Source organism: Fukomys damarensis, unplaced genomic scaffold (genome assembly GCF_012274545.1).
Source record: "Fukomys damarensis isolate Sample0158 unplaced genomic scaffold, DMR_v1.0_HiC HiC_scaffold_39, whole genome shotgun sequence".
NCBI classification, from domain to species: Eukaryota; Metazoa; Chordata; class Mammalia; order Rodentia; family Bathyergidae; genus Fukomys; species Fukomys damarensis.
In genome coordinates, this window is record NW_022900951.1 from 78,972,990 (window position 1) to 78,996,718 (window position 23,729).

At 43.1% G+C, this 23,729-nt stretch overlaps 1 protein-coding gene across 7 annotated transcripts; it reads left to right on the plus strand.

Annotated features, from left to right (window-relative positions):
- Nucleotides 1-389: 389 nt before the first annotated feature.
- Armcx4 (armadillo repeat containing X-linked 4) lies at nucleotides 390-16,724 on the plus strand. 7 transcript variants are annotated; one of them, XR_780111.1, is made up of 9 exons: nucleotides 390-607; nucleotides 1,105-1,169; nucleotides 1,867-1,955; nucleotides 2,297-2,388; nucleotides 2,682-2,773; nucleotides 3,102-3,200; nucleotides 12,552-12,725; nucleotides 15,272-15,383; nucleotides 16,537-16,724. XR_780111.1 is itself a non-coding variant. In XM_033760246.1 (7 exons), the coding sequence occupies exon 7, from the start codon at nucleotides 3,385-3,387 to the stop codon at nucleotides 9,703-9,705; it is 6,321 nt and encodes a 2,106-aa protein (XP_033616137.1). In that variant the 5' UTR covers nucleotides 390-607; nucleotides 1,105-1,169; nucleotides 1,867-1,955; nucleotides 2,297-2,388; nucleotides 2,682-2,773; nucleotides 3,102-3,200; nucleotides 3,324-3,384; the 3' UTR covers nucleotides 9,706-10,268. The 7 variants fall into 7 exon arrangements, 4 of the variants coding, with proteins under 4 accessions (XP_033616137.1, XP_010621718.1, XP_010621720.1 ...); XR_780112.1 differs by having other exon boundaries at nucleotides 15,272-15,332; XR_780113.1 differs by lacking the exon at nucleotides 3,102-3,200.
- Nucleotides 16,725-23,729: the final 7,005 nt, after the last annotated feature.

Genomic DNA, 23,729 nt, shown 5'->3' on the forward strand with positions numbered 1-23,729 from the left:
AACAAAAAAGTGACGTTAAGAGAAGACCATTTAAAAGGGAACATTTATAAAAGAAAGTTTAAGGCTCTACTTGCTTTCTCTGCTTTTCTTCCAGACCTTTCCTTTCCCAGCCAATTTGGTGATGGCTCCTTACTAAGGGAGGGCACATTGTACGGGGGCGGGGGATGGGGGGTGAGTGGGGAGCATTGCTTTTACTCAACGATGCAGGAAAGACTACAGCCAAGGCCTGGAAGTGGGTGGGGGATGCAAGACCTCCCTGGTAACCAGAGACCAGTAAACTCCAACCTCAAGGCGGTGATGCCACTTGTGGGCTCTTAGATTGGAGAGGACTGAGATGAGTGACAGGGTGGTGAGCGCTGGGGCACTGAGTACAGACGGGAGAAGGAGGGGGTCCTGTGAGTGCGGAAGTGGGGGGGTATCCTGTTGACAGCCTGTGAGTCGGTGGGGGGTTGTGGGGGAAGAGGGCTAACGATGACGCACAGGCCTCACGTGACCCCGAGCTGCAGAGCGACGCAGCTTTAGGTGCAGTCGTCACTCTCCTCTAGCTACCAGCTCCACGCAGCCCTGCGTAGGGCGGGCTGGCAGCGGGCCTAGGAAAGCGGAGCAGGTAAGGGCCCCAGGGCCCGCGCAACGCGGCCTGGCCGCAGCTGCTTTCGGACCTTGACGTAGTATGGGGATGGGACGTGGGGGGAGCGTCTGTGTTAGCTCAAGTTCAAGGATCCTTGGCCTCTTGTTCTTCTGAGTCTCCAGTGCTCAGCTAAATCTGTGCAGTGGAACCGGGGGGGGGGGGCTTTGACAGGGCCGCTGATGGGGAGACTATATCAAGAGGGAAACGGATTGAGGTGTCCGTCCTCTCTAACTCTAATCCCTGACTGCACATGTCCACTAGCTTCCGGCTCGTGGGAGAGGAAAAGACGTGCCACGGTGGCGTTTGCGGAGAAAATGGTGGGCCTTAGTGACTGGACAGCGGGATTGATGGGGTGGTGTCTCACAACTAGGGGAGAGGGATTTGACAGTTGGTTTGAGAATCCGTTAAATCAAGTATTGGGATCTGTTGCCTGGGTGTTGGTCTAAGCAGTGTCTTTACTTTCTCCTGTCTTTTAGATGATAGTTTGGTGTAGTACTGAGATGAGGTCAGGAGAAGAGAAAACTGCACAGGACCTATGAAGGTTAGTGTGAGCATGGGTATTAAATCGTTGAAGTTCTGTATGAATTCAGGAAGTGATATCTGATTGTGATATGGAGTGGGGCTAACTAAGGAACTTTTCCTAAACTATGATTTCTTACCAAGCTTCAGACTTTAAACTTAAATGGTATCTTGAAAACCAAGAAAGACAGCAAAATTTTCTACAGGTGATTTTATTTGTACTCAGATAATATTGAGAAAGTACAAATTGTATCAAAGAATATTATCATTTTTTGAGATAGCCTTTGAGTGGAAGGATGACTTTGCAGAAGCAAAAGCTCTCTCCTACACCTTGTCGCTTTTGCTAAAGATTCTTACAAATGGATTTCAGGGAAAGCAGATGGCAGTCAGCCATGATTCTAGAGTCATGGTATCTGGGGGCTTCCAGCCCTTCTGCGGCCCTTCAGTTTTTCAGATACTCCCACTTACCCAACCGTCTTGGTGAAGGAAATGGGGAACATTCTTAGGATTCCACAGGTGGTTTTAAAATAATTTGCCTCCCCTTTTATTTTTCCTGTCTTCTTTTTCTACTCTGTCCATTTGGTCCTAGAGAAGCCCTAGATTCTTCCTTCTCAAAATGGTCTCTAAATCCAGAAAGGGAGGTGAGAGGACCCATGTCTTTGATACCAGGATATGACAACTACTCAACATTCATCCTCCCCCTTTCTTTGTGTTCCTAGATCTTCTTGTGGCCTTTCAGTAGACCTATTTACCACTGGAAACAAGGGAAAGAGGGAGAGACTGGCCTGGAACTATGGAAGTTGTGAAGGTAGGCAGTACCTGAGGATGACAGGAGAGGGTTGGCTAAGCAGGTGTTTTGACACTTGAGAAGGACTCAGTGGAGGGCATTCTGCTGCTTCTACACTCTTCCAGCTTTCAACAATGCTGACATATTCCCTATTGATTTCAGTGCACCAAACAGTAGGAATATTAGGACAAAGGTGGACTAGGGTATGACAGAAGACTTGAGGAAGGAATCATAGGATGATACACATTAGTATACTGGAGATGGACTCTAGCAAGGCGAGAACTGGTGCAAGTAATAGGGTGCTTATCTATTTTACCAAGGACTCAGTTTCTATAACTTCCTAATTGTCTTCTTGTCCATAGACTTGCCTGCTTGTCTGCTGCAGAACTTGAGATCACTGGAAGCAAAGAAAGAAAGAGAAAAATGTTTCTGATCAGTACAGACTGGCAAGACGGTGAGGACTTCCAGGGTAAACCTCTCGGGTGGGTTAGTGGAGCAACATGTATCCAATAAGGGCCAGTGACCAGTCTAGAGGATGTTCAGCCTCACTCTTTACAGATGTCTTTCCCATCATGTCTGTCACTTATCTCAAACCTTCACCTTATTTTTGGTGCAGGGAATAGAGTGTGACAGTACCTGGGGGACTGGGCTGAACTGGAGGAGTAAAGAGCATTTGCTAGTAATGTATCTATCCTATCAAGAATGAACTCTCCATTCTAACCTGTCCCTCTCTTTGTCCATCTCTAGGTTCAAAGCTCACATGAATTTATATATCTACTTTAGGGTGTATTACCAAAGAAGAGAGGAACAGAGGAGAGAACTTCCTTGGATCATTACAGGTTTGTATGAGAATTGAGACTTATAGGAATAATGATGATCAGAGCAAGTCCAGTAAAAATCAAAGTCTGGGCTTCTTGATCTCTCCTACTGAATGCCAAGCCCTCCCACCATCCTCAGCACTATTTTTTCGGTATATGAAGTACCTTGGGGAAAATTTGGGAGTATTGGGGAAGATGGGGAGAGGATGAAATAAAGGCTAGAGGGCGCACTAATCATCCTCTTCTCCCATGAAGAGCCTTTTCTACCTTTTCCTATTTGTTTATCTACCTGAATGGTAGAGTAGATTTAGAAGACAAAATTTTGTTCATTTCCCTTTTCCACTTCTAGGTTTACTTCCAGTGGCAGCTGTAGTGGCCTTTGAGTGGCTGAAGATCAGCACCCTCATAGATCTACATCTAAGCCTATCACCTTCTTTCCCCAGCCCAAGTGAGCCCCCCTGTACTTTATTTGTGTCTTCAGCAAGGGTGATTACATGGGCCGTGTTCAGGAAGTGGGCTGGGTGACTGCGGGACTGGCGATCTGGGCTGGCACTTGCTACTACCTTTACAGATTAACCAAAAGAAGATCTCAGAGTGTGACCAGACTTGCCAGAGATGGGTCCAGAGTCAAGATGGAGACTGTGGTTGGGGTACAGAACCAGACTTTGGCCATGAGTGAAGCCATGGTTGGGGTGGAGCTTGAGACTAGACCCAAGGACAAGACTGGATCAGAAACTGGAGAAGGAAGTGAGTCTGGGTCTGAAAGAGAGATCAAGGTTACTGCTATAGAGAGATCCAAAGCCAATTCTCAGGCAATGGTTGGGGCAGAGACAGAGATTCAATCAGGGGTCAAATCAGCGGCTAGAACACTGGTCATGACAGATGCAATGACTCTGACTGAAGCGAAGGTCAAAGCTAGGGAAGTGTCCATGAAAGAGGCAATGACTCAAACTGATTTTGAGGCTGGGGAAATAGTCAAGAAAGAGGCAGTGACACAGACCAAGGCTAAAGCTTGGGCACTGGTCTCCAAGACAGAGGCCAAAAAAGAAGCAATGACCCAGACCAAAGCCGAAACCCAGACATTGGCTGAAAAAGAGACAGAGATCAACAGAGTAATGGTAACACAGAGTGAGGTTTTGGCAGTGACCAAAGAAGTGGTCAAGATTGGGACCATGAACAAGACTGGAATTGTGGTTGAAAGCAAAACAAGAGCCCTGGAAGAGACTGTGAGTGTGCTTACAACTCAGTCTGACAGTAGGTTTGGTACTATAGTTGATACTAAGAAAAATCCTAATGCTATGTCCAGGGCAGTGGCAGGCATGGACATAAAGTCCTGTGCACGGTCCCAGGCTATGGCCAAGATCCAAGATGATGACATGCCTGGTGCTGAGGACAAGAGAAATATCAAAACCATGTGTAAAGCAGTGTCTAAGGTTGATACAAGGGCCTCTCCTCAACCTCAAATTGTTGTCAAGGGCCGGGCCGAGGCCATGCCTGGGACAAGGGTTGATATGGAGGGTAATGTCACTGCCATGTGTAAGGCAGAGATGGGGACAAATGTGAGAGCTTGTATAATACAACCTCCGACTGTGGCCAAGAAGCAGGCTGAGGCAATGTCTGGTGCCAGGGTTGATATCAGTGTCATACCTAAGGCAATTACTGGAAATGTCATACGCGCTACTGCTCAGATTCAAGCTGTAGCTTGTGCTCAGGCTGAGTCTGTGCCTGATGCCAGGGTTAAGGGTAGAGGAAACCCAAATGCCATGGTTAAAGCAAGTGCCATGGCAAACATGAGGACCAATTTGCAAGCTGAAGCCTTGCCCGATAATAGCCATAAGACCAGAAGCAATCTCAGCGTCATGGCTAAGGCAGGAGCTGGGATAGACATATTGTCCTATACCCAGGCTCAGCCTGTGGTCAATGTTCAGGGTGATGCCTTGCCTGATTGTAGGATCAAGGCTAAGAGCACTGTTAATGCTGTGACTAAGGAGGGAGCTCAGGCTATGGCCCCGGGCCAGGGTGAAGCCTTACCTAATACTAAAGGTAAAGCTAGGGGCAAAGCCAAAGCCAAGTGTAAGGCAGGAGTTGGTCCAGACATGAAAATATATTCACAATCTCAAGCTGGGACCAAGACCCAAGCCGTAGCCTTGCCTGATTCCAGGGTTGATGGTAGGGGTGATTCTAATGCCATTTCTAAAGCAGGGCCTAAGGCAGACCACAGAAACTGTGGTCAGCTTCAGACTGTGGTCATTTCCCAAGGTGATGCTTTGCCGGGTACTAAGAATAAATTCAAGGCCTATCCCAGTGCTGTGTCTAAGACAGAGGCAAGGACAGCTACAGCAGACTCTGCCCAGCCCCAGGTTGTAGTCAGTTCCCAGAGTGAGACCTTGATTGCTGCCAAGAATAAGTCCAGGGGCAATCGCAGTGTTGTACCTAAAGCAGAGACTGGGGCAGCTACAACAGGCTCTGCCCAGCCTCAGACTGTAAATAGTTACAAGGGTGAGGCCTTGCCTGGTGCCAAGAATAAGGTTAAAGGTAATCTCAGTGCTGTTCCTAAGACAGAGACTGGAGTGGTTATAACAGGTTCTGCCTTTCCCCAGGCTTTGGCGAATTTCCAGGGTGAAACCATCACTGGTACCAGGACTAAGATCAGGGGCAACACCATTGCTATGTATAAGCCAGAGGCTGGGGCAGGTATAAAAGACTCTCCCCAGTCCCAGACTGTGGCCAGTTCCCAGGATGAGACCATGCTTGGTGCCAGGAGTAAAGTCAGGGTTAATTATAATGTGCCTAAAGCAGAGATTGGAGCAGGTACAGTGGGCTCTTCCCAGTCCTGGACCGTGGTTAGTTCCCAAGGTGAGACCTTGCTTGGTGCCAGGAATAAGGTCAGGAGCAGTCCCAGTGCTGTGCCTAAGGCAGAGGCTGAGGGAGGTATAATGAGCTCTTCTCAGCCCCAGGCTCTGACCATTTCTCAGAATGAGGCCTTGCTTAATGCCAGGAATAAGGGCAGAGGCAATTCCAGTGCTATGCCTAAAGCAGGGCACCAGAAAGGTACAAAAGTCTCTGCTCAACAGCAGATGGTGGCCAGTTCCCAGGATGAGATTTTGCTTGGGATAATGGACAAGGGTATGTCCAGGTCTGAGGCAGAAGCTACAGCAGAAGATATGATCTATGCAAAGCCTGAGGCTGAAGCCATGCCCACTGCACAGGGTGAGGGTGAACCAGATGCTCAAGCCTGCAGAAAAACTCAGTCTAACGTTCATGGTTATTACTGGAATGGGATTGGTGTTGAGGATTGGATTGCTGCTGAGCGATGGATCAAATTTAGGTTGCAGGCTATGGATGGAGACTGGGAGAACAGTGTGTCCTGGGCTGATGAAAATGAAACCAATATTGGATCTTGGAGTGGAACTGGTGACAAGGCTGGTATTGTTAGTTCGTGGGCTGTGGCTTGTGATGAGACCACTGTTAAGTCCTGGGCTGGGGCTACGGCTGAGAATCAGGCTGCTCTTGGGTCCTGGGTAGGACCTGGGGACCAGGCCAGTGGAGGGCTCTGGGCTGCAAGTCAGGTTAATGAGGCATCCTGGGCTGGGGACAAAGTTGGGGGTTCTTGGGTGCAGGCTGAGAACAAGGCCATTGGAGGATCCTGGACTGGGGCCGAGAACCAGGTTAGTGGAGCCTCTTGGGTTGTCTCTGGGAACCAGGCCATTGGAGGGCCCTGGGCTGTAGGTCAGGTTAGTGAGGTTTCTTGGCCTGCGGTCCAGGCCACTGGGCTATCCTGGGTTGTGGACCAGACTGGTGGAGGTTCCTGGACTGTGGCTGAAAATCAGGCTAGTGGGGTGTCTTGGGCTGGGGCTGGAAATATAGTTAGTATTGGATACTGGACTGGTGCTGTGGACCAGGCCAATGCAGGATCCTGGATTGGGACTGTTGATCAGTCTGGCAGTGAGTCCAAACCTAGATTTGAGGATCAGGCCAGTGAGCAAAGGCCCAGTGTAGGATCTGAGAATCAGTCTAGTGAAAGGTCTTGGGCTGACACAGCAGACCAAGCCAGTGGAGGGTCAAGGCTTGGGCCTATAGATCAGTCTAATGGTGCATCTTGGGTTGGCACTGGGGAACAGGCTGGTGGTGGGTCTACACCAGGGTCTGAAGACCATTCCAGTGGTGCATCCTGGGCTGGCACTAGGAACTTGGCCAGAGGAGGGTCCTGGACTGAGACTGGGACTATTGGCCAGACTGGTGGAGTGTCCAAGTCAGGGCCTGAGGATCAGTCCAGTGGAGGATCATGGGCAGATTCTGGAGATCAAATTAGTGGAAGGTTCTTGGTTGGGGTTGTGGACCAGGCCAATGGAGAATCTCAGGCTGGGCCTGGAGACCTGGCTGGTGGTGAGGCAAAGCCTGTATTTGAAGATCAGGCCAGTAGAGGAAGATGCTGGACTAATGCTGAGGACCAGTCTTGTAGAGAATCTGGGCTGAGCCCCAGGGATCAGACTAATGCAGGTTCCTGGCCTGGAACTGTGAACCAAGCCAGTGGATGGTTCTGTACTTACACTGGTAGTCAGACTAGTGGGGGCGAATCTTGGGGTGGGATTGGAGGTCAGCATTTTGGAAGTGCCAGGCCAGTGCTCACGAACCAGGCTCTTTGTGGATCCTGGGCTGGCCCTGGGAGTCAGATCAGTGGAGTGTCCTGGGCTGTGGCTGCGGATCAGGCTGGTGGCTGTTTGAAACCTGGATTTGGGAATCAGGCCATTGGAGCAGGGTTCTGGGCTGGTGCTGGGAACCAGCCTGGTGGAGTGTCCACACCAGGGTCTGAGGATCAGTCCAGTGGAGGAGGTTCCTGGACTGGGGCTGGAGTCCATGTTATTGGAGCATCTAGACCAGATCCCACAGACCAGTCCAGTGGTGCATCTTGGGCTGGCACTGCAAGTCAGGTCAGTGGAGGGTCCTGGGTTGGGCCTGGTGATAAGGCTGTTGGTTGCTTCAAATCTGGATTTGAGGATCAAGCCCATGGAGGAAGTACCTGGGCTGGTGCTGGGGAGCAGACCAGTGGAGAATCCTGGGCTGTGTCTAGGTCTGGGAATGAGGCCAGTGGAGGGTCTAGGCTGGGTTCTGAGGACCAGGCCAGTGGAAGATTTCTGGTCAGTGCTGAGGAGGAAACCAGTGAAGGATTTTGGTTTGCACCTGGTAGTGAGGCCTTTATAGGGTCTTGGGGCTGTACAAGGGAAGAGGTTGATACTGTGTCCAGGCCTGATGGCAAGGATGAGGCCAGTGTAGAATCCACATCAGGGCCTAAGGAAAAGACCATCATTAGTTCTGAGTTTGGAGATGAGAATAAGGCTAGTATCGGATCCTGGAACAGATCTGAAGAGGCAGCTTGTATGGGTTCCTGTGTGAGGGCTGAGTCTGGATCTGATACTGGAGCTGCAGTTGAGGCTGAAGCTGGAGCTGAGGCTGAGACTGAAGCTGACACTGAGGAAGAGGCAGAGGCTAGAGGTGAAGCTGGGGCTGAGGCTGAGTCTGGAGCTGAGACTGGGACTGAGGCTGGGGTTGAGTCTGGAGCTGAGACTGGGGCTGAGGCTGGAGCTGAGGCTGGAGCTGATATTGGCACTGCAGCCAGGATAGGATCTTGGCCCTGGGATAGGCCTGCAACCACTAAGGGGTCTGGGCTTGGGGTTAAGAAAGAGGCTGGCATACGGTCTTGGGCTTGGGCTTTCGCTAGGGATGTAGATGAGGATGAGCTAAGCGAAGCATCCAGCCCTGATATTGAGGAGATCAGTTTAAGGTCCTTGTTTTGGGCTGAGAGTGATAACAGTAATGAGTTCAGATCCCAGAGTGAAAAAGATGTCAACTTTAAGTCTAAGATTGGGGAAAACACAAGCATCAAGGATAATTTTGAGGCTGCTGATGGAGTTGATATAAGGTCTTGGTTCTGTACTGGTAATGAAAGCAGAAGTGAGGACAAATCTACACCCAAGGCTAAAGCTAAAAAGTCAGCAGAGTCAAGAGGGACATATCCATCCATGGTCCCTGGGGCAGGAATGGGCTCATGGGACGGAGCCGTGATCTGGTCAGAAATGAAATTTCAACACCAAAACGAGTCCAGTTTCCCAGCTGAAGATGAGTTCAGACAGCAGATCAGGGCTGGGGAGAAGGTTCGTCCCTGGCCCTGCCGTTGTAAACGTGAAGCTAATTTGGATCCACAAGATTTTGAAAAACTCATTTGCATGATCGAGATGACGGAAGATCCTTCTGTTCATGAAATAGCTAACAATGCTCTGTATAACAGTATTGATTATCCTTATTCCCATGAAATTGTTCGTAATGTAGGCGGAATCTCAGTTATTGAAAGCTTGCTGAATAATCCCTATCCAAGTGTTAGGCAGAAGGCCTTAAATGCACTGAATAACATCTCAGTAGCTGCTGAAAACCACAGACAGGTTAAGACATATTTAAACCAAGTATGTGAAGATACTGTCACCTATCCCTTGAACTCAAATGTGCAGCTGGCTGGACTAAGATTGATAAGACACCTGACTATAACTAGTGAATATCAGCATATGGTTACAAATTATATTTCAGAATTTCTTCGTTTGTTAACTGTGGGAAGTGGAGAAACTAAAGACCACGTTTTGGGAATGCTTGTGAACTTCTCTAAAAATCCATCTATGACAAAAGACTTGCTCATTGCCAATGCACCAACATCTCTGATTAACATTTTTAGCAAGAAGGAGACAAAAGAGAATATTCTTAATGCTCTCTCACTATTTGAGAATATAAATTACCATTTTAAAAGAAGAGCAAAAGCATTTACCCAGGACAAATTCAGTAAAAATTCTCTTTATTTCCTATTCCAAAGACCTAAAGCCTGTGCCAAGAAACTTCGAGCCTTAGCAGCAGAATGCAATGATCCAGAGGTAAAAGAAAGGGTTGAGATATTAATAAATAAACTCTAATTAAATATATATTCCCAAACAAATGTGAGTAATATTTTGGTTTTGCAGTCTGAAAGTAGCGCACATTTTAAGCTGCATTATAATACCAAAACTGATGTTACCTATTATGGTCCATACATGAACCATTTTATGAACACCAAAAGAATTCAAACTTGTACTGAAAAATACATGTCAATTTTTATCTTGTCTGGATTGAGATATTTTTAGTATGCTTCATGAGCAAAAACTGACCTGATTCTTCATAAGTAAGGTAATCATTGGTCCTTTGTGTGGACTTATGTTTATATATTTGAGATTTTATATTTATGTCATCAATAAAGTTGTGTGTTTTAAGCAAAAATAAAAAGACATTGTCCTTGTCTTTGAATTTAAAATCTGTTTGGAAAGTCAAGATATATGAAACAAAAAGTACAAAATCAGAGGCTTCCAGTCATGGACAGATGGTTTCCAAAGGTTCTTCGAGGCACCAAAAACTGCTGCACACAAAGGTGTTCAGGGAGTTTTACAGAGAAGAGCTTGAAGGACAAGATGCAAAAGGGCACGCAAAGAAGAACGGTGGAAGAAAGACGTGGAGGTGGATGGGACTTTTTCCAGAGAAGACACTGATCTGCCTGGAGTAGAGCATGTGGAGAGGAGAGCAGGGGGATGCGGGTAGAGTCAGTGGTTGAGGGGAGTCTTACTCTCTCTTTTTTGGAGCTCATCCAGTTGCTGAACTGGGGTGTCTGGATATTACCCTACTCTGCCCCTGGGAGACAACGAGGCCTTTCGTAACCAGAGGAATGACAGGATGAAAGGAAGACAGTCTAGCTGCTTTGTGTGTAGGATAGGACTGAGTTGGGGTGGGGACAGAAATGGGGACTACAGATCAGAAATCTAGTTAGGAAGTTAACTGCCATAGATCTGGCGGGTGATGAGAAAAGCATGAAATTTCACTGGTGGCTGGGAATGGTAGGGGCGGGAAGGAAGCCAGAGATCTCTTCTGCTGCAGCCTACCCTGAAGACATAAAGAAAGAGTTAATTTTATTTTAGGGTTCTGGAGGCACGTGACAGCAACACGTTCTGTTTCTTGGTCAATGACAGTGTTGGTAATGAATAAGAGATATGTTTTGAAATAATAAACTGTAGTGGAGGAAAGCTTGATTTCTAGTGCCTGTTTCAGATTTCTTTTATAAGGTTGTTTGGAGGGAGCCTTCATGGAACCATAGAGAGTGCTGTTAGGACCCATGGAGGAGAAGACCCACTTGTCTCCCACCCCATAGTGTTGGTGAGGGTATGGGAGGAGGGGAACTCTCAAACCGTGAGATGAAGAAGATACAAAGTGTGAGGTTCGTTAGATAGGTGCTTCAGAAACCTTTAACATGTGCATGCCCTCTGACCTAGTAATTGCATTTGTAGATGTTTACGCATAGTAACTAGGCAAATAATTGACTTGTACAAAGCTGTCTATTTTCCAATTATTATGAAAGGTGAAAAAGTATAAATGATCAAAGTAACATTGAAATTTTTTTTGGTACCAGGGATCTAACTCTGGTCCTTGTACTTGCGAGGCAGGCGGCAGAAACACTGAGCTAAATCCTTGGCCACCAAATGTTTTTTTAAATTGGTAAATTGACTTAATTAAAATTAAAAACCTTTCATCTGTGAGATACTATTAAATGAGTGAAAAGATAAACTACCATATTTTCAAAAACACTTCTGATAGAAGTCTTATATTTAAATGTGTTTCTTGTATGCAGCATAGTGTTGGATCTTGCTTTTTGACCCATTCTGCCAGTCTAACATTGAAAAATTTGATGGACATCTGTATTAATTTATATGAAAAAATTCAGGATATAATTTCAAATTGGAAAAATAGGCCATAAAAGTATATAAAGCACTTTTTGAAAAGATATGCGTTTAAATAATCTGTATACTCTGTGCAAGTTAATAGTTTTTATAGGTGTTAGACTGATGGCCATTTAAAAACTCATGTATACTCTTGGGGCTGGGGATTTAGCTCAGCGGTTCAGTGGCCTGCCTTGCAAGCGCAAGGACCCGAGTTCGATCCCCGGTATCAAAAACAAACAAACAAACAAACAAACAAAAAACTCAGGTATACTCTCGATATTTACAAAATAAATCAGGAATTTTTAGGTAATTGGCCCAAATTATGGGCCAATGGCCCAATGGAAAAAAGGGCAGACAGACCAAGAAATGGGTCAACATATGGATAGAAACAGAAAGAAAGACTGAAAAAAAGAGACCTAAAAATTGACAGAAAGCTGGACAGACAAATGAATATATGGACAGAAAGGTAGAAAGATGGACAGACAGAAGAACAGAAAGACAGAAAGTGGACATAAAGACAGTTATTTTCAGAATCAGCAGGCCTGTAAATAGTACTGGAGGGGCCTACAACAAAAGCCGAAGTGGAGACTCACATATTCATGTTTTAATATTTGTAAGGTTTCACTTCAAATTTTAAGTAAAGCAATAAATGGCTAAATACATAAATACTGTAATGTAAAAATTAAACTATTCTCAATTCTAGCATTTGATGGCTAGTAACTTTCTATTGTAAAGTAATGATATCATTCTGTAATAGACTCTGCCATCTTCTCCCCTGGTATCCCTTCAGGAATATAGAATATGTTACTCAGTTGCTAGGAGTGCTGCCAATAGACAGCCCTCATCTGTCAGCCCTGTTTGGGAAGTGCCTCGGAAGACAGGTACCTCGTCCAAGGTTGTACCCCTCAATGGGTGTTTTTCACATCCAATGACTAATGGACATGGTCTTCTTGTTCACAATTGAGATAGCTTATCTTATCCCTCTGTCCAATCCTGCTTTCTTCTTTTCCCTTCCACAGGCATTGATCCCAAGAGTATTCTTTAATAAACGTTCTCCGTGATGAACTCTGTTTCCTAGTCTGTTCTCCAGGAAGCCAAACTACAAGAGTTGGTACAGGAAAGCAAACATTCTAATGAAATTTGGAGATGGATCACCTGCTGGCCAGTTGGCAATGAACACCCCATCACTGGTGGTACGTAGTATAGATAGGTTTCTGGAATGAGGTGACAGAATTGTTAGAGTGTCCCCTGGTGGTTTACTGAGTTGACATGGTGGTAAGGAATGTGGTGACTGGTACTATGTATCAGAACTTCGAGAACTATGAGGGAAATATTGAATAAAGGAAGGCCAGGGAATCAAATGATTATTGCTTATTTTGTTTGACACCTAGAAAAAATAATGAAAAGGCTAATTAAATTAACCAACAATTAAAAGCTATGCCTGAAAGTAAGATTTATTCAGTGTATAAAGCAGCTTTCATCTTTTCCAGGTAGAGGTAGAGCAATCTGAGGATGAGACCCAGGATTTTATTGAAAGCAGGCTTCAAAGAAAATTAAAAGTTCAATCAAGACAAGTCTTCTATATTAAGATCAGGGCCCTGGTTAGGAAGGAATGGGATGCTGACACATGGGATGGGACCTTTTGAATGATGTTTCTAAAAATATTATATCTCCAGATTCTCTGGAATCCTTGAGTATTCAGAAATGTCCCACAGTTCCCTCTTAAGGAATAGCACTTTACTTTGCTTGAAGGTTCACAGCCCTTCCCCCTATAAGAGAACATGGATTTCCCTTGAAATCTGCCCCCACTTCCCATCCTGGACACTAAGCCTATAACTAAGGGTAATTCACAGTGAAACCTAGCTGAGAACGTGCTGAATATAATAAGGAAGGAAAGGGACTATACCAACAAAGAGGAGAACAACCTAATTTAGCTAGCAGGTACTAGAAGGTGCTGAAGGAGTCACCACTGGATTACATTCTGAGTTCTGAGGCCCTTGATTGGGGGGCTGGAATATAAAAAAATTGAGTACAGGAGAATGAATCAATTTGAAGATGCTTTCTCAGGAGCCTCTTGGAGTTGATATGAACTCACTAAGGTGATCCCTGAAAGTATAGAGAAAAGAGTAGCCTACATTAAGTGAGGTATAAATGGCAGACTTGTCATAGCAGATGGTGGAAGGAGGGATTAAAGATTCAGAGAAGTGAGAATGATTATGTTATTTAAGGCTAAAAAAATCCTCCAGCACACTATATTCTGCAGGAATACCCAAAGGGCACACTACCAAAACTATAAGGAATGTACTGGTGAGAGGACCATTAATATCTCTTAAGAAGTTCACTACTGGTGCTCCTTTGCAGACTAAGGCTCAGAGTAAGAGAGAATATTAAGGAAAAAAGATTAATGATAGAAATGGTAATGACTCTGAAACAGATGACTGCATTTTTTTTGGTACTGGGAATTGAACTGAGGACCTTGTGCTTGTAAGGCAGGCATGGTGCCACTGAGCTACATCCCTGGCCCCTAGATGACTGCGTTTAATTGTCAGAAGGCAGGTAGATAAAAATAGCATAATGCACTTTAGGGGGCAGGTGGGAAGGCCTAACCTGTACAGACCTCCAGAGATGGTTAATAGACTATGATGCTTTAGCTGTGTAGATGGTTAAGAGATAAATAGGACATGGATCACAGTGTCCTGGGGAATGTAAGTAGGTAACAATTTGTACAACCAAAAGAAGTTAAAGATGTTTGGGAAGCTAGGGAAGTTGCCTCAATCAAAATCTCTCACCCAGCTTCTGGTCCTAAGTTAGTTTTTTTTTTTTTTAATGTAGAACACATGATTTGAAGGAAAGGCTGAGTACCCAGGCAGAAGGACCAAGTAATAAATGTGTAACAAATTTCTCTGGTGTTTCTATTGACTCAGGAAACTGTACACCAAGGAGAGGATACCTGAACATTTTTAGGGAAGGTGAACACTGATTATGAGCTGATATTGATACCCAGAGACTCAAGATGTCATCATAGCTCCCAGATTTGATTGGGTGATATAAGGCCAGATATTAAATTAGATCCTAGTCTAGGTCTGGTTCACAATGGGTGTATCGGGTCCACAGACCCACTCAGTGGTTATTTTCCTGACCTCTGAATGTATATTTCGGATAGATATAGTTGGTAGTTGGTGCAAACAGCAGTGTAGTTTGTTTGCCTGTGGAGTCAGAGCTATTTATAGAGGAGAATGCCAAGTGAATGCTTCTGAAACTGTACTCCTCATCTGTGGCCAAGAGAGCACATGAAAACATCCTAGAGAGGATGGCAGAGATCAGTGTCATCTTTTTTTTCAGGTTATCACATTTCTTCTGGCCTTCATGTGATGTTGTTCAGTGTCATCTTTTAAGATCTAGAGAATGTAAGGGTGTGATCCCAATTATATTTTCATTTAATTCGGGAGGCTTCCTCTCTGCAAAATGTAAAGCCTTGTGGATGATATAAGTCATTTCAAACTCAACCAATTAGTAGGAAAATTGTATTGACCATACCAGATATAGTATCTTTATTAGAGGAGATTAATATGGCCTCAAGCACCTAGTACTCAGCTATTTTTTAAAAAATGCTTTCTTTCTTCTCTTTATCAGGATGGAATATCAAGAAAAAGTTCAAATTCACATAGAATAGAGAAGAGTATTCAATTAGTTTTTCTTCGAGGCTTAACTAATTCTCATATCTTTTGTCATAATATAGTCTCAAGATGTCTGGACCATTATAAACATCCTTCAGAAGGAGCAGCACATTGGGTGCCTTGGTAAGGCGTATGCACTACAAAGGATGGGAGATAAACCTTACAAAGATTCAGGTGCTCACCACAAAAAGTATACTTTTTAAGGGTTGGATGGTCTGAGGAATGCTGGAGATTCCCTTCAAAATAAAGGCAGGGCTGGGGATATAGCTGAGTGGTAGAGTACATATGTTTAGCAAACACTAGGCCATGGGTGTGATCTACAGTACATCAGGGGAAATAGAAAGATGAGCAAAGAAAAAATTGGAGCATTTTTCACCTTCTTTGTGAAAAAGAAATTTCAGTGCCTGGTGGGCTTCTTTGGGTTCTGGAAGCAGTGCATTTCACACCTAGAGTTACTGTTTCAACCTATACACTGGCTGGCAAACAACAATAAAAACAGCAACAGCAGCAGCCACCAGCTTTGAATGAGGCCAAGAAGAGAAGAAGGCTCTATGGTCCAGGATGCAGTTTCAAGCAGTCCTGACACCTGACACATACAAAAAATAGATCTTATGGCATTAGAGAAATTTGTATTGCCAAAAGATACCATGTGGAGTTTTTGGCAAGCCCCTGTGGGAAAATCACAACTCAGTCAGCCAAAGTTTTTGAGCAAAGCCAACTCACATGCAACGGAGAATAACATACCTTTTAAAAACAGCTTCTGACGTACTACTACATCTTTTTTTTTCACGGGGGGGGGGTACCGGGGATCGAACTTGAGTCAGGTGAGGAAGGTGGCGGAACCACTGAGCTAAATCCCTGGCGTCATACTACTACACCTTAATAGAGATGGTAGGCCTGACCATAAGCCATCAAGTAACCATAAATCCAGACTGTCCACTATGAACTGGGGTGGTCAGATCCATTAGGGGTTAAGTTTGGACAAGCCCAGAAACTAGATGGCAGTTTAATATACAGGGTCAAGCACAAGTACTATTGGAAGGCGCAAGAAGTTGTACAATCAAGTAAAACAAATCTTCCATGATATCTACCACTGTTGTATTAGTACCTATGGCCTCAATGAGTGGACAAATCTCTTATAAGAAGTACAGGAGGGAAAAGCACACATTCTTCATATGTATGAATACAATATATTTTGCTACTGATAAATGCTGGTTTATTAAGTAAAATGTATTGCATTCATATGTCTCAGAAGGCTTTACAAATTAGCTGAATTTTTTCCTTCCCTAAATTTCCCAGTATTTGACTCTTTCTTCCTTATCTGCAGCTTGAAAATAATGTCTCTTCTATGTGAGCAGCGACACAATCTGCAAATCTTTATGGAGCTTGGGCGAAGATTCCTTTTATTTTAAAGACACAGAGAAACAGATGTGGAGAAGCATTATCCTAGAGGTGACACTGCTAGCCAAAGTTACAAGTTTCACTACAACAATAAACATCAAATTCTGTGTGACACAGGCACCTATGTGTTCTTTAATAAGTGTGTGTGTGTGTGTGTGTGTGTGTGTGTGTGTGTGTGTGTGTGTGATGTGCCAGACCCTTCAAAGTATGGAGTAGTCATGCCCAGTTCTAGGGGCAGCAGTGACTCCAGGATATCAGTAGACAACATTCCTGGATGTTTCAGACAATTAAGTGGTCTAATAGACAATTCTGTGTCTGATTCTGGTCTCAGGCTCCCAGATTCTTATCCTCATTATATAATATCAGACTGAGAGATCAAGGATTGGTTTGGGTTAGGGATATAGTAACCTTTCTATATCATGCACACTATGAGCAAACATTCAGCATGGTTTATTGAAGATGAAAATGCATTTCCTCTTGGGCAAAAAGGTCCACTTCTGGGAATCACATGATTAGTACCTCAAGGCAGTATAGTATACCTGAAAGTGTATAAGCGGGAGTAGAAAATGAAGGAGGAGGAATATTAACATATCTCTTCCCTTTCTCTTTTTTCAAACAGGAAGAAGGAATAGATTTTGGAGGGGAAAAAGAATGAATTCAAATTTGAATGCTGTGAGTTTGGGGTGACTGGAACCTACAAATGGAGATGTTCAGTAGCCATTTTAAAAAGTGTAGGTGTAGAGCTCAGAAGAAAGGTATGAGCTGAAGTTACACATTATGGATGATAATGAAAGTAGGGTGGGTAAGATAGAAAAACAAGACAGAACACTGGAAGCCAATATGGGTAGAATGTTGATAGGAGTACAGAATTGAAGCTGAGAGTATAGCTTTCCATCAATACTATAATGCATATCCCTATACATTAAAATTTTTCATGGTAAAATACACATAACACCATCACCAATATTTTTAGATGTAGAGTTCAGTGACATTAAGTAAACCCATATTATTATGCAACTATTGCCACCATCCAACTCCACAAGACTTTCTATCTTTCCAAATTGAAACTTGTACCTATTAAACAATAACTCTCCACTGCTCCTCCCTCATCCTCTGGCAACCTTTACTCTGTTTTCTGTTTCTATGAATTTGACTACTCAAACTACCTCATACAAGTGGAATCATATAGTTTTTAATCCTTTTGTGACTCATTTATTTGACTTAGAATAATGTTCCTATTTTAATCTGCTCAGGATGTTATAACAAAATACCACACACTAGGTGGTTTAAACAATAGAAATGTATTTTCTGAAGTCTGGGAAGTCCACAATCAAGATGCCAGGAATTTCTAGTGGATGCTTTCTTTTCTTCTTCTTTTTTTTTTCATTAAGATTATTGGTACATTGTAGGTATACAATACAGTTACATTCATCACTGGGATCTTGTACCATTACATAGTGTATCTTGGTTCTTATATTTTCCCCATTCCCCTGCCCTCCCTTCACCCCCTCCACCCTTCCCAATTTACAAAGACTTTGTTTCCATTTTTGCCTTTTCTCATATTTTTCCTTTCCCCTACCCTTCCCACTTCCCTATTCCTTTAGCCCCTTTCTTCCTTCTTCACATTATCAATTATACAATTTGAATCTTATTTACACTTTTAGTTTTTCACACCAGAGAAAATATTCAGTATTTACACATGTGTGTCCTATTTATTTCACTTAAGAGTATGGTATCAATATGTATCCATTCAATTATACATGTCTCTACTTTCTCATTCTTTATGGATGAGTTGTGCTTAATTTTATAGAAAAACCACATCTTCTTTATCCAGTCTCCAACTGATGGGCACATGGGCTGTTTTCCAAGTTTTAGCTATTACAAACTGTGCTGCTATAAACATGGTTGCGCATATATCACTGTGGTATGATTCTTTTAGTTCTTTTGGAAAGATACCCAGCAGAGGGATAGCTGGGTCAAATGGGACCTCTAATCCTAGTTTTCTGAGGTATCTCCATATTGACTTCCATAGTGGTTGCTCCAATCTGCACTCCCACCAACAATGGAGAAGGGATCCTTTCTCCCCACAACCACACCAGCATTTGTTATTGGTTGATTTCTTTTTTTTGGGGGGGGGAGGTGCCAGGGATTGTACTCAGAATCTTGTGCTAGTGAGGCAGGTGGCGGCACCATGGAGCTGAATCCCCAGCCCTTTTTCATATATATATTTTTTGCTGCTTTTACCTGTTTTTCTGAATAATGTCTGTTCATTTCAGATGCCCATTTTTTAATCCAGTCTCTATATTTGGGAGTCTGAGTTTTTTTAGCTCTTTATATGTTCTAGATAGTAGACCTTTGTCTGAGGAACAGCTAGTAAAATTTTTCCCCCACATTGTAGGTTGTCTCTTAGCTCTGTTTGTGGTTTCTTGAGAATCCACTTGTTGATTCTTTTTGCTAGTTTCCCTGCTACTGAGGATTTGTTCATAAAGACTTTCCCTATTCCAATGACTTTGAGAGTTCTACCTCACTTATCTCCCAGCAAGTTTAGTGTTTCTATTTTAATATTTAGATCTTTAATCCACTTTGATTTTAGTTTAGTGCATGGTGAAAGATAGGGGTCTACTTTTAATCTTTGGCAGATTGAAATCCGGTTTTTCCGACACCATTTATTGAAGAGGTTATCTTTCCTCCACTGAGGTTGGTTGGCTTCTTTGTCAAGGATGAAGTAGCTGAGTATGTCTGGAGTTGTTTCTGTATCTTCTAATCCATTCCACTGATCCTTGGGTCTATTTCTTTGCCAGTCCCATGCTGTTTTATTTGTTTTGTTTTGTTTTTAGTACCAGGGATTGAACTCAGGACCTTGTGCTTATGAGGCAGGTGTAGCAACACTCAGCTAAATCCCCAGTCCACCATGCTGAGTTTTATCACAGTGGCTTTGTAGTATAGTTTCAAGTTGGAGAGTTTGACTTGGGTCATTTTTCTGTTGCCTAGAATGGCTTTTGTTATTCTAGGTCTCTTCTGGCTCCAAATGAATTTTTGGATTGTTTTCTTTAGTTCTGTGAAATATACTGTTGGTATTTCAATAGTGATTGCACTGAGTCTTTACAGCAGTTTTGAAAGTTTGGAATTTTCACTATGTTGGTTCTTCCCACCCAGGAGCAAGGGAGGTCTTTCCTCTTTCTTACATCCTTTTCGATCTCTTTTTTTCAGAGTGCTGTATTTCTCAATGTAAAGGTCTTTTGCTTCCTTCATTAGATTGATTTCTAGATATTTCATTTTTTGGATGCTACTGGGAAAATTGTTTCCCTAATTTTTTTCTCAGTGATTCTGTTATTTGTGTATGAGAAGGCTATTGCTTTTTAAGTGTTGACCTTGCATCCAGCTACTCTACTAAATCTGTCAATTAAGTCTAGAAGTCTTTTGGAAGAGTTGTTTGGGTCTTCTATGTAGAGTATAATATCATCAGTAAATAATGACAATTTGATTTCTTCCTTTCTTGTCTTTATTCCTTTCATTTCTTCCTCTTGTCTGATTGCTATGGCTAATGTTTCTGGGACTATATTGAACAGGAGTGGTGATAGTGAACATCCTTGTCTTGTTCCTGATTTTAGCATGAAGGATTTCAGTTTTTGACCATTTAGTATGACGTTGGCTATTTTTTTTCACAGATAGTCTTAATCAGGTTGAGATAAAGACCATCTATTCCAATTTTCTGTAGGGTTTTTTTGGAGGGGGTACTGGGGATCAAACTCAGGACTTTGCACTTGTGAGGCAAGCAGCTGAACCACTGAGCTAAATCTCCTAGCCCTTTCTATAGGGTTTTTATCATGAATGGGTGTTGGATTTTGTTGAATGCTTTTTCTGCATCTATTGAAATCATCATATGGTTTTTGTCCTTAGCTCTGTTAATATGGTGTACTACACTTATTGATTTACATATGAATCATCATTGCATCTCTGGGATAAATCTGACTTGGTCAGGGTGTATAATCTTCTGGATGACCATCTGTATTTTGTTTGCCAGTATCTCTTTGAAGATTTTTTCATCTATGCTCATTAGGAAAATAGGCCTGTAGTTTCTTTTTTGGTTGGTTCTTTCCCTGGTTTTGGAATCAAAGTAACACTTGCTTCCAGGAATGAATTTGGAAGTATTGCTTCCCTTTCAATTTCACTGAAGTGTTTAAAGAGTAGTGGCAATAGATCTTCTCTAAATGTCTTATAGAATTCAGCATTGAAGCCATCAGGACCTGGGGTTTTCTTTGTTGATAAATTTTTATTTACATTTTCAATTTCACTGATTTTAATCGGGGTGTTTAGACTTTTTATATCTTCTTTGTTCAACTTTGGTAATTCATATGTACTCAGGAATCTTTCTGTTTCTGCTGTGTTTTCCATTTTATTAGAGTAGAGGTTTTTTTATTGGTACATTTTAGGGATACAGTACAGTTGCATTCATTGTTGGGATCTTGTACCTCTACATGACAAGTCTTTGTTCTCATTTTTTCCCCTTGTCCCTGCCCTCCCTTCACCCCCTCCTCCCCTTCCCATCTACAACCACTTTATTTCCATCTTTTCATTATCTCACATTTTTTTCTTTTCCCTTTTTACCCTTCCCCTACCCATCCCACCTTCCCTACACCTTTAGCTCCTTTCTTCACATTTCTAAATGTAAGTAATCGTATTAGGATCTTCTGTATTATTGCAGATTATTCACACCAGAGAAACTATTTGGTATTTACACATGTGGGACTTATTTATTTCACTTAGGAGTATATCTTCAATATGTATCCATTTTCCTATAAAATGGAATATTACTCAGCCATAAAGAATGAGAAAATAGATTCATTCATAGAGTAGAGGTTTTTGAAGTAGGTATTGATGATCCTCTGGATTTCTCCTGGGTCTCTTGTGACTTCACCTTTTTCATTTCTAACTGCATGAATTTGAGCCTTTTCTTTCCTTTTTTTTGATAAGGTTGGCTAGGGTTTATCAATTTTATTTATTTTTTTGAAAAACCAACTGTTCAATTCATTGATTTTTTTGTATCATTCTCTTAGTCTCCATTGAATTGATTTCTGCTCTGATATTCATAATTTCCTCCCTTTTGTGAGCTTTAGGTTTGTCTTGCTCTTCTTTTTCTAGGAGCTTAAGGTTCATCCTCAGGGGTGGCCATTTCTACCAGGTACCTGACTGATGTTGCCACTTCCTGGCCATGAAGTGGATGATCACTAGCGCCAAGATAATAAGTACCAGCAAACACTGATGCCGGAGAAGTTGTCACATGAGCTGCTGCAGGCTTTTCACAATCAGGGCCCCATGATCAAGAGGAAGCAGGACATGCACAAGATGGCTGAGGCCAACTGTGCCCTGGCCCATTACCGTTGGTGGTAGAGGGAAAGGAGAGGCTCGGGGAGGAGCCCGAGGCCCTCTGCCCTACTGAAAAGTACCTGAGTGTCAAGCATGTAGTTCTAGCTGGGCATGGTGGTGTTAATCCTAGTACTCGGGAGGCTGAGGCCTTGGTGTTTGAGGCCTATCTGGACTACAAAGTAAATTCAAGGATAGCCTGAACTACACAGGAGATCTTGTCTCAAAACAAAACAAAAAACAACAAAAGCAATGACAAGCTGGGGATTTAGCTCAGTGGTGCCACAGTCTGCCTTGAAAGAGCAAGGACCAAATTCAATCCCTGGTATAAAGAAACAAACAAAGCCTGTAGTTCCTTTTTGAGAAGGAGGGAGTAGCCTGTTTATTGTCCATTGATACTTTCTCATTGGGGTTGGAACTGGCTCTCTGTGCCCCATCTTGTACAGAGGAAATATTAACTTAGGAATTTCCTCTGAGAAACTCAGGGCCCAGTCTCCTCTTTCCTCAGCTCAGGACAGACCTTTGGAGGTGAAAGGAAGAAGCTGTAGTATTAGAAGATATTTGCCCTTTATTAGAAAAGCCTTGGGCCGGGGATTTAGCTCAGTGGTTCCACCGCCTGCCTCACAAATGCAAGGACCCGAGTTCAATCCCCAGTACCAAAAAACAAACAAACAAAACAACTCCTCTCCCTGATACAGAAGAACCATTGATTAAAATTTACTGGAGGAAAAAAAAAACAACTAACAACAATTAAGGAAAAGAGAGAAGAAAAGAATAAGAAAGAAAAAAGAAATTTGAGTTAGGACAGGAAGAGAAACAAAAAGAGAAATTAGGAACAAGGTGGGAGGGGAGAGGGAAGGAGAGAGAGGGAGAGAGAGAAGGGAGAGAGGAGAAAAATATTTGAAAACGAAAAGAAAGAAAAAATAAAAATTAAAAATGATTAAAAATAAGAGAAAAATAATTTGAAAATAAAAATAAAGTGCCTCCTGTGTATGTCTCTTCTGTCAAAATAGACAGCATGGCAAGAGTGTGCAGTTCTAAGTCAATTAGTCTCAGCAAGCCAGCAACTGTCCTCTGAGGTTCAGGCTGATTTCTGTCTGCAAGGTCCAAGTTGAGCTCCCTGACCTCCTGCTGGTTTGAACTTCTGCAAGGTTCTAGTGCAGGTTCCAGCTGCCCTTCCCCTAAAGATAGGCCAGGTTCCAACGGGAGGTGGTGATCCCTCCAACTTACCAACTACTGTGGTCTGTCTGGTATGCCTTCATTACAGAGATTCTCTTCACTTTTCCAGTGGGCTTAAATCTTTCAAGGAGCCTGATACAGGCCCTCTTTCTGTTGCTCACTTCTGCTCTATCTGCTGGAGCTCAGGACAATGGTCTTTTTGACCCACTGCCCGTCTTGTGAGGGTAGATTTTTGTCTACGGTTCATAGAAAAACCTACATCAATAAAAGAATTACAGATGTAAGTTCAGAAGGAGAAACAAAATGACTTTATTGAAAAGGGAAGAGAAATGGGGAAACAAAATCACTTTATTGGAAAAAGGGAGAGAAATAAGGAGATAGATGACTACCTTGTGGGAGTAAGGTAGGGAGTGCAGAGCCAGAACTTGGAGTGGGGGGGGTCTTTGTTTTCAGCCCCATTTATTTCATGGCAAGAAAGGAACTATCCCCTTAAGAGTTGTGTTTTGCCCTTTGAGACCCCTGATTTGGCCATTGCCCCTTCCATTGCCTATGTGTACATCTTCTTTTGGATTAAAA

Coding starts and splice junctions, on each gene's coding strand:
- Armcx4 (XM_010623416.2), top strand. CDS start 3,247: ATGGGCCGTGTTCAGGAAGTGGGCTGGGTGACTGCGGGACTGGCGATC.